The sequence below is a fragment of the Antrostomus carolinensis genome, unplaced genomic scaffold, assembly GCF_000700745.2.
Source record: "Antrostomus carolinensis isolate BGI_N321 unplaced genomic scaffold, ASM70074v2 scaffold3802, whole genome shotgun sequence".
Classification (NCBI taxonomy): domain Eukaryota; kingdom Metazoa; phylum Chordata; class Aves; order Caprimulgiformes; family Caprimulgidae; genus Antrostomus; species Antrostomus carolinensis.
This window is the reverse complement of record NW_010301418.1, coordinates 1-10,247: the sequence shown is the minus strand read 5'-3', so window position 1 is coordinate 10,247 and position 10,247 is coordinate 1. Positions and strand designations below refer to the sequence as shown.

The 10,247-nt window shown below is 37.3% G+C and overlaps 1 protein-coding gene across 1 annotated transcript; it reads right to left on the bottom strand.

Moving 5' to 3' along the window:
- Window positions 1-1,582: 1,582 nt before the first annotated feature.
- On the bottom strand, window positions 1,583-8,401 carry FAM221A (family with sequence similarity 221 member A; the record flags this gene model as incomplete). The annotated part of the gene is made up of 6 exons (XM_010163422.1): window positions 1,583-1,654; window positions 3,403-3,491; window positions 4,158-4,268; window positions 5,098-5,304; window positions 7,561-7,751; window positions 8,228-8,401. Coding segments are annotated over 6 exons (844 nt in total), but the record flags the coding sequence as incomplete, so codon positions are not given.
- Window positions 8,402-10,247: the final 1,846 nt, after the last annotated feature.

The following is a 10,247-nucleotide window of genomic DNA, read 5'->3' as shown; positions in this document are numbered from 1 at the left end:
ACTAAAATAAAAGTATTTTTTCTATATTTTCATTTACCTTTTTAAATCAATGTTATTTACATTTGTTTGTTTCTTGTAATTCTATTGTGAAATCCCCAGTTACTTGTGAAACTGAATATCTGTAGCAGTTATTGTATATTAGGACCAGAAGAGGGAGCTCAAATTAATATTTTTATTTCTTAAGTTAAAGCATGTATGTTACTGTGTAGAATTTAAAAGTAAAGGTACTTTTGAAACATACATTAGACACTTTGATATATTATGCATTTAAATTAAAGTAACAGATTAACCTCTCTGATGGGCATCTGCAGTAATGGCAGTATAGCTCGGAGTTACAGTAAGTGGCCTTTTTTAATCTTTCAGTTTGGGCAACTGAGCCATCCATTCCCTTCTCACTCAGATTCCAGCCACCTCCATCAGTCACGTACAACCTGCATGCACCCCCAAGAACTCCTCTCCCACAGCTGATCTCTGAAGAAAAAAGCAAACTGCCTTACACCAAATGCATTCAACGTCACCTCTTTTCACGCAGAGGGCATTCTCTCTGATGGGAATCAGAGCTCTGTAAGCGTCTCCCAGCTCTTGCTGTAAAGTCTCAGAACACACACATACCACCTGAAAACTCTTCAGTCCAAGAGGTACCTTCAAGTATTTTTAAGGACAAACTGACTTACACCTCTCTGTTTTCAAAGGAGACTAACAAAGTTAGCTCAGGCTCTGGTTTTGCCTCTTAAACTGCAGCCTCTGCCAGTTACTCTGTACCAGGTTCTTGCTGTGCTGCTTCACAGATTTAAACCACCACACAAAGTTATCAAATTTTAAATTTTAACTATGCTGCCACAGCTGTGAATATGGACAAAGAATACAAAAGCACATCTCCCTTCTTGAGGGACTTGCTCGGTGTTGGATAGACATGATGAAAGAGTATCTGTTGGATAACTAAGTTTATATCAAACACAATATAATTATTTGTTTACATGCAATAAAAAGCATATCCATTTCCACTTAATGTTTTCAGAAATTTAGTATAATAGAATCATGGACAGTATCAGACAAACAGAATCGGGAAAATGGTACTGGGATAAAGTGTACAAGCACGATCCCTTCAAGTAGCTACTAAGTATGTGTGGAAATGGGTTTAGATACCTACAGAATTTCACGTGTAAAAAATATTTATACGTGGGCAAGAACAGAGCCTGGAGAAGTGCAAGAGAAGAAGGGTATGTTTGAACATTATGTAAAGCCAATGAAACCAACACAAAGGGAAAAAAATATTTAAAGAAAACATTAAAGTGTCAATACTAACAGAACAAATGCCACCAAGTAAAAATTGTCCAGAATTTAGAGACGTCTCTAAATGTGTTTTTCCGTTCTCAGAGGAATATCTGTGTAACAACTCTGGAGAGTAGAAATGCATTGATTAGAGTACCAATTTTAATACAACAAGATAATTTTAAATTAATTTCAGCAATAGACCAAAACAGCAGAATAAAGAAATGAAGAAATGCACGTATGCAGGTAGGCACAGGGAAAACACTCTTTAATACAACGATTAACACTGTGCCATATAATAAATATTTCTTTATTCATCTCGTGGCTTCTGTGATGGCACTGGACTTTTATCTTTCCGTTTAGCAGCCTTTCCCTTTTTCAGCTGCAACAAAGACAGACATCAACAGTGGTTGATGCACTAATTGCACTAATTTGCAAGTCAGCCAGTAATACAATACTAAATCTCTACATCCAGTCATAAATTTACCAGAGTGATACATGCAATGGAGAGAGCTACAGATCATTACTAGCCCGACCTAGCATTGCTTACTTTTGCATCATAGGACAAAGGAGCACTTCCATAGCTCGGCAGCTCCTCCCCTATTTAAACCAGGGCTGCCTTTATCTCTGATAATGGCAATCTAAGTATTTACATATCCCTTGAGGCCAAAGTGCCTCACAAATGTTGACGGATTTATCTTTATGGCAATGAAAGGTAAGTAAGTTTTATCACAGATGTACAACAGATGCAGTTAGACTAACCAGCATGCACAAAGTCACACAAGAAGTTTGTGGCTGAGGTAGATGCTAAACCTCCATCTCAGTGTCTCCTCACTGACCCACGAGGGCATGTCTTCCTCTCATAAGATTTTTCTACACAGTAGGCTCTTACAGTATGGTATGATTTACCAATACACGTAACTTAACTCTGCCATTTTGTAGTAAGACTATTAATCCAAACAAATATATCTGTTGTTTCTAGAAGCAACAGTTGTTCTCAAGTATTGTTACATTAGCGAATTAAATTCTACTTAGAGCAATTATTTAAAAGAGATGCATGGACTTTTCCATCTCATCTAACATAAGATATAATGTTGCTATCAAAAATGCAAGGAAAAATAAAATAATATTTTAACATGCTTTTATTCCCCATGAAATTGTGTCAAAAGGAAGCAAGACCCCAGTTTGGATTTGAATGTCTACAAAGCAAAGCAATCCTGTTATTGATCCACATAGGAACTCATTTTAAAACATTTTTCCCCATTCGGATCTGAAATTCCTACTACCTTTTGCAAAGAAAATGAAATCTTAGGGGAAAAAGGAATTTAGCAATTTGGATTTGATAGTAACACGTTTTGTCCTATAAACTGATACTGTATTTATAATATCTTACCATATTTTGTGATGAGTTCCAGAATAAAGGAAATAATTTAAAATCTCACAAAGCTAGAACAACTTTTTCATTAACAAAACACCTTGTTGCAAGCAGTGAGCATAACGGCACTTAAGATTTTAAAAGTTAATTGTGCAACATTGCCTTAAAAAGAATTAATAAACAGTCAAGACATACTTCCAGTGGAGATGGTGGAGCTAAGGAGCTAATGTGGAGAAAGAATAAGGATTTAAGCATCTAAGTAACCTAGACCGCAGGGCATTTAAATTTATGATACTGTCAGTGGGGTGGAGGAAGCACGTCTAAAGAGGTGATTCAGATGCTGTAAGAAAGACGCACCAGATTTAGCCCGACTACACAGACATTCATAAGGAAAAGAACATCATAAAGTTTTATAAATGAGGTAGCAAACACACATTCTTAAATGTCACAGGTGACTTTCTGTGAGCCTCCTTTGTTGTTTCTTTTTGTCACATAGTAAAATATTTTGGTTTTCTGTAATGGGGAGTTACCTCAATAAAAATCTGACCAGTTAAGGTAAATACCATCCCAGACATGACTGACTTCTGAAATCCTGCAATAAATCATAATTGTATTTAAAACTTTAAGAAGCTAGTGTTTTCTCAGGGAGAGAACAAAGGATATAATGCATTTATATGCCACTTAAATGATTAATCTTTTTTAAATATCCTCTTATGAAAATATGTTTGAATTAAGCAATAAATGTAGTAACTTGCCTGTTCTTGATGACGTTTTTCAAAGTAAGCCATGTCATCATCTTCTGAATGCCTTCCATGAGAAACTTGCTTTGTGGCACTAGAACCCCCTAAAGAACAAAAAAACAAACTTTTTTTGTTAATGATACTTGCTATTCCATTAGTTATGTTCTATATTTGGCAAAACACAGTTAAAATGAGAACTCACCTTTATAAGCAAGTAACAAACCCCAGCAACTGGGACCAAAGAGTAGTCTCTTTAGTTTAGGCTGAAAGCTATTATAAATACTCTTTGAGGAGTTCAACAGTTCTATTAGTTGCTAAATTCTTATACTAAATAAGGGACATAAAATAAGCATAGCCAACCCATAATTCCATGCAGAAAAGACTTTCTGGCAGAATGCAGTTTCACAGGATTGCACTGAGTATGTACAGTCCATTCAGATATTATGAGATCCTGGTAGGAATTAAAAATTTAAAAAACTGATCCAATGAAAAAGTGACACTATTAATGGGGAAGATACCACATGCTAGAAAAAAACATTGAAGTTAAAAAGCACATCATGACCAAAAATAACAAGCAGTAACAAAACTGTTTTTCTAAGCACTTTTAAGTACATGAATGTTGTATTATTAACTTTTCACATAACAAGGCTTCAATACTCATTTTAATTTTTAACTTTGATTTTAGCCCTAAGCATCCTTCAACTCATAAATAAAACCAATTAATTTTATATTAAATACTTTTTCTAAAACAGTCCTTACTAATATAGCACCTGCTGTCTGTGGGATGGTTTGAGCAGAACTAGAAGGTCCCTGAAACGCTTTCAGAAATGGACGATCCATGCTGGTAACAGGGGATTCTAGAAGTTCAGCAGAAGGACTCCCTGTTAGAAAACAAGTTGAATGAGAACAAAAATTAACATCACGAGTTATATTAAGAACATACATGATGGGGTCAAATTAAGGCTACAGATTAGTATCTACAACACTCAGTGCAGACCCCACAAACTCAAGTTTAAAAAAGCAAAAAAAGGCTTCAAAACAAATGTAAAGCTTTTTTTCATTAATTACTACAGCTATGTGATAGTTTCTAAACTTCAGACGAATCCAAGATACCAGATCAGAATTTAAAAAAGAAATAATAAGAACATGGCAATAATACATAAAACAGTATTTCAGGACAAAATGTGTCCATTACTACATGACACAAAATCACAGAGCAGCAGGGGTATTAAAGCCAACTAACGTGCCTGTCAAAAATAAAGTTCTACAACTGACCTCTTTTTTTTACGCTGAACAGCTATTAACCTTTGAGTTTGGGAAAAAAAAATATTGTAACTGTGTAACTAAGAAATACCTGGGCAGTATTAGGCTAAAGGATAAACATAAATATAACATGGAAATATTAAGAGAAAAACAGAAGTTACAGAGTTCTTTCTAAAAGGTATGCTCCACTTCAACCAGAAGCTTCTGGGCTGAACACCAGAATTATTGATAAAGATTTTTCTTTATCAGTTCACTACAGGAAGTCAGACAAGATGGCCATGGTGGTCTCTGCACACTTAAGGACTGCTGAAAAAAATAAATCTCTCTTAAGTCCTACTCCTCTTGCTACAGTTTGCCTTCAAACTTTGATAGCCTATGTTGAATTGCTACTTTTCCAAACTACTTAGTTGGAGTATTAAAATGTCATCTCAGGTCAGCTGTACTTACCTATTCCACTGGGATCAAGTCTCATGTAGCCTTCTGCTAGTGAACTAAAACCAGTCAGTCCTCCCATAGCAGCATAAGGAACATCCAGCCCCACAGGCCTTCCTTGGGCTAAGCGCTCTTGTTTAGTTTCCACAACTGTTTCATGAGCATATGTTGGCTGACCACACGCACAGGTAAAGCAGCTGTAGAAGCCTGAACACTTGGAACCTAATTAACAAATAAATAAATGCCATGAGTGAGATTATACTCATAATATATATATTCCACTTATAGTGGAATCTATACTTCACTGCAGACAAAACGGTGTTTCTCTAAACGGATCTTGTCAAAGACTAGAGTTCCTTCACTGCAAAAGCATCCAGCTATGCTTCCTATTTGGAAGCACATATGTGACTTGGGGCAATCAGCTATCTTTGTTGAAACCTTTTACAGCCTCTTTTCATCATGATATGGAAATGCTGTATAAAACAGCATAAAGGATGAATGTGGGGATTAGATCACAGCCATCGTCCAGTCTCAGGGTCTCATTCAGTCACAGGTTTTGAGTACCTCTGAGGATGGAGATTCCACTTCTCTGAGCAGCCTGGACCAATGTTGGTCTTCCCTTGGAGCACACATATCTTTCCTAATATCTAATTGGATTTCCTATATTGCAACTTGTGCTCACTGCCATTAGCAACACCCTTCTCTATCCCTCCTGACAAAAAATAAAAAAGAGAAAAAATTCTGTCACTGGGTAAAGAAGACAACCTGCCAGCATTTTGGCAGTACTGTCTCCAAACGTGTACAGCACATGTCAATGTTGCAGGACCAGAAAACATCAAATGGCAATTTATGATACAAATCACAATTTAAATGTCTTTTTAAATTAGCAAAATTATCTGAGTAGTAAATACACGCTGTGGCAACAGCAAAATAGGTTCTATGTAAGAGTACCATTAGACTGACTTTCAGGGGTTTTTTTTAAGCTTGCATAGCCCACAGGATGGAACTGAAATAGTTATACAAGTGACATGTGACGTTAAAAACACAGAGTGAAGTGACATAGCTGCCCTAACTACAGCTAAGACTGTCATCGAAGCCCTTCTGGAGCAATGAGGTGAACAAAAAATTGAGGAACTGATTTTGCAAATGTTTAATTATACAAATTACCCTGCTTCCTACTCCCAGTTACAGTTCATTTTGCAGAGCACCAAGAAAGTTTTTTTAAGTCTTGTATAATATGTTCAAGGATCACATTCTTGTAAATGTTACAAGGTTTTTCATATCATTTGGAGCACTCCTCAGTAATAGAGCTCTTACTCTGTGTTTGGACACAGAAGAAAGTATATACATATATAATGTGCAACAGCAATACTTTTTTTTCAATTATAAAGAAAGCATATCTCTAATTCATCTATCACATTAGATTTACACAGCACTGGACTGGACTAGTACCAGTACATTAAAACAATGCAAGTCCAAAATAGAAGCAGGGCTTGGCACTTCTCTGTGTAATCTTTGAAGCCCTCAGAAGTGTCAGGTATTTTTGAGAAACACTAGAAAAAGTGCATAATGTCAATGATTATTAAAAACACTGTTCTGAGGATTCAGTCAGAATCATCCAATTTCACATTTAAGACTTTCACATTACTTAGAGCAAATTCTCGAAAGGCTGTCATACAGATATTTTATGTTTTATTCTGTGGGATATGATTCTCATTCAGCAAAAGCCGTTTACGATTTTTCCTGTACAGATTAGATAGACTTAATGAAAGAAATTTACTAACAGTATGGAACTCTAACAAAATATATTCAGCTTATGTAATCTGAGGCTTCAAATATTTTTATGCATTATTTAGTTTCTATGGTTAATAGAAACTGCTGTTTCATTACAATAACCTCGATCAACTGAAGCTTCCTCTTAATGCCTTCTCAAACCCTTCGCTTGAAACTCCATTTCTATTTGCATTTCTGGACTCACAATCTGTCTGCTCTGGAATTGCTTTGCTGGAGTGCTAACAATAGTACTACTTGGGAACAGAGTGCTACTTCCTATTGAGTTGAGAAAAGATATAAAAATACATTCATGTTATATTCAACCAAGCAACAGAGGAATGGAGAGCAACACTTCTCTCTCTCGAGCTACCAAGTTCAAGTAGAGAAGTCGTGTGCAGGCAGTAGTGGAAATGACAAACTGCAAACGAGGTGCTTTCGTACTGCCTGTCTCCGTATGTACTAACCAAATCATTCAAAAACTTATGCTCCTTCACAGAACTTGGGGAGGCTACAGATGTTGTTCTAAACCCTCCTGTGCAAAAGGCGATGTCTTCCTTCCCATTTCCCACTCTTCTGCAAGGACCAAATACACACCAGTGACAAGTGCAGCACACACCCAATACTCTGGGCAGAACACGGATCTCTCACATGCTGTTCCTGTTAAGTTTCCTAGCAAAGAACGCTGCAAGCCCATCAGTAACTTACAAGAGTTACATGAAAATCCAGGTGCTGCACTGTGCTGATCAGCAAAGTGTTTGCATCTACAGCGGATGGGCTGTGTGCCATTTAAAGGGACATAGTGATAGGACTGGCACAGACAACGGCTCACTCTGCAAGGCACAGAAATAGGACGGTCTTCGGGGATCACTTCATAGTCCGTTTTGTGTTGCTTATACCTAAAACAGGCAAAAACAATAACTTTGATAACTTTGTTAGTGTTCATCAGAAAACTAGCTGAAAGGCTTATAATTTATCTTACAAGTTCTGTTCTGATGTATCTTTAATTACGTTAATTACTGTAATTTGTTAATTTTCAATTAAATGCATAATATCAGGTGCTTTTACATCCATTCTTTACATAAATATCACAAATCCTCATTTCATTTTTACAACACTATCAGAATCAATCTGATCTACAATAACTTGTGCCTTAAAGCTGAATTTATTGAAAACTACAAAATCATTTTGGTCTCCAAAAAAATGTATTGATATTTAGATTTAAGAATAGTTCTTATGGTTTAAAACCTAATTTTCTCAACTCTTGGACCTTAAATTAACTTTCCTATACTGTACTGTAATGTATCTGGAAACATTTTACATTTTCCCAGTTTAAAAAAATACAACAGCTCAAAAAAAATGAAAAGATTCCTACCGGTGAGTACAAAAGCAGAGCATCTCTGGTCCCACGAGCTTACAGTCCATGCCAGCTGGAGATCTCCAGCTCACATACAACCTGTTCTGTAACCGAATTGGTAATACTTTTCTTTTGTACTCTTCATATTCCTCAGGGGTAAAAAGCTTCCCGCCATCATCATCACCTACAATACTGTAAGCATGTAATTAAAAAAAAAACATAAGAAAATGAAGACAATAAAAGTAGGTTTCTCAAGATTTTTTTTTCAAACAATATATAACAATACTTTTGCTGTAAATGCAAAAATAAATCTTAGCTTTCATAATACCATTCTAGTGATACACATTTAACAGAACTATAACTGAATTTTAGAGAAATGTTGTGAATAATGCTCTTTTAAAAATTTTGCTCTGATGGACTGAAAAACAGGGTTGTAAGAGAGAAGAAAAAAATTAATAAAGCCAACTACCAAGCTCCTTTTTGTACAGCAGTAAAAGCAACAGGCATCAAGGGTTGTGTAACCAGCCAGCTCTGCCTCTGACTTCTTGAAGGACCTCTGGCAAGTCACTTCACCCATCTTCACCTAACTATACTGCAGACTTGTATCAGGTTATCTAACCTTAGTCATCTGAGTAAGATTGTTCAACTGCAAGTAGGTAACCACACTGCCATCAAAGTAACAAACTACATCTAAGCTGTCTTTACTTTGCAAGAAGACTACGCTAATTTCTGTACATAAAGTCGACAGCAGCGGTATCCCACACCTCAGACAGTTCAAGCTATCACTACATTCAAATTCAAAGTCACCAAATAGCTGGAACTCTGGAGCAGCATCCAAATTCTACATTTATGGAGACAACTGAAGACAATAAGTAAAATCTGTAAAATACAATTTAGAATTAATCGCAGCACTTAACTATGCTGAAGGTTATTTTATTAATGTCTGGAAATATTTCCGTTATTATTTGTTGGGTGTGCTAAAACATACTGAATGAGTGATTCTTTGTCACATATTCCATGGATACATTGCCAGTACTGTACGGCATCAGAATAATGTGTCAACACATCACTGTCATTTGCACGTCAATCCAGCTGACACCCACTGAATCAGTGCGTAACTACTCTGCCAGCTTTTTGGGATAGAGTTTTCTTCCTAGCAGCTGGTATGGGGCTATGTTTTTGTTTATGCTGAAAACAGTGTTGAAAACCAGGGATGTTTTAGTTATTGCTGAGCAGTGCTTACACAGGGTCAGGGCTTTTTCTGCTTCTCACACTGCCCCACCAGCAAGGAGGCTGGAGGTGCACAAGAAGTTGGGAGGGGACACAGGTGGGACAGCTGACCCCAAATGACCAAAGGGATATCCCAGACTTATGATGTCATGCTCAGCATATAAAGTGGTGGGAAGAAAAGGGGGGACATTTGGAGTGATGGTGTTTGTCTTCCCAAGTAATGGTTACACATGATGGAGCCCTGCTTTCCTGGGGATGGCTGAACACCTGCCTGCTGATGGGAAGTACTGAACGAATTCCTTGTTTTGCTTTGCTTGAGCATGTGGCTTTTCCTTTCCCTGTTAAACTGTTTTTATCTCCACCCACGAGTTTTCTCACTTTTACTCTTGTGATTCTCTCCCACCATGGGAGGGGGGGAAGGGGAGTGAGTGAGCGGCTGTGCGGTGCTTAGTTGCTGGCTGGGGTTAAACCACAACACTGCTTATGCAAGAAATACCACTGTGCCTACTACCGCTGCTGTTTTACTCACGGTTTTCCTAAGCTAAATTAAGACCACATTTCAGTGTAATGACTGAGTTTGTGTTTATTTTTGCTGAAGATCAACTCTTCAAAAGGAGCAGTGATGAGATGAGCAAAGACAGGCACGTAGGCGTATAAGGGCCCATGTTTATACACTGCAAAAATTAATTCACGAAAGCCTGTGTTTCCTGAGGAGTCCGTTGGCAGGTCACCCTCCGCCGCGGCATCCCACAGAGGCTCTGCCCGAGGTTTCTGCGGTGAGAAGCGGTGCGGGACTGCACTGCGGACA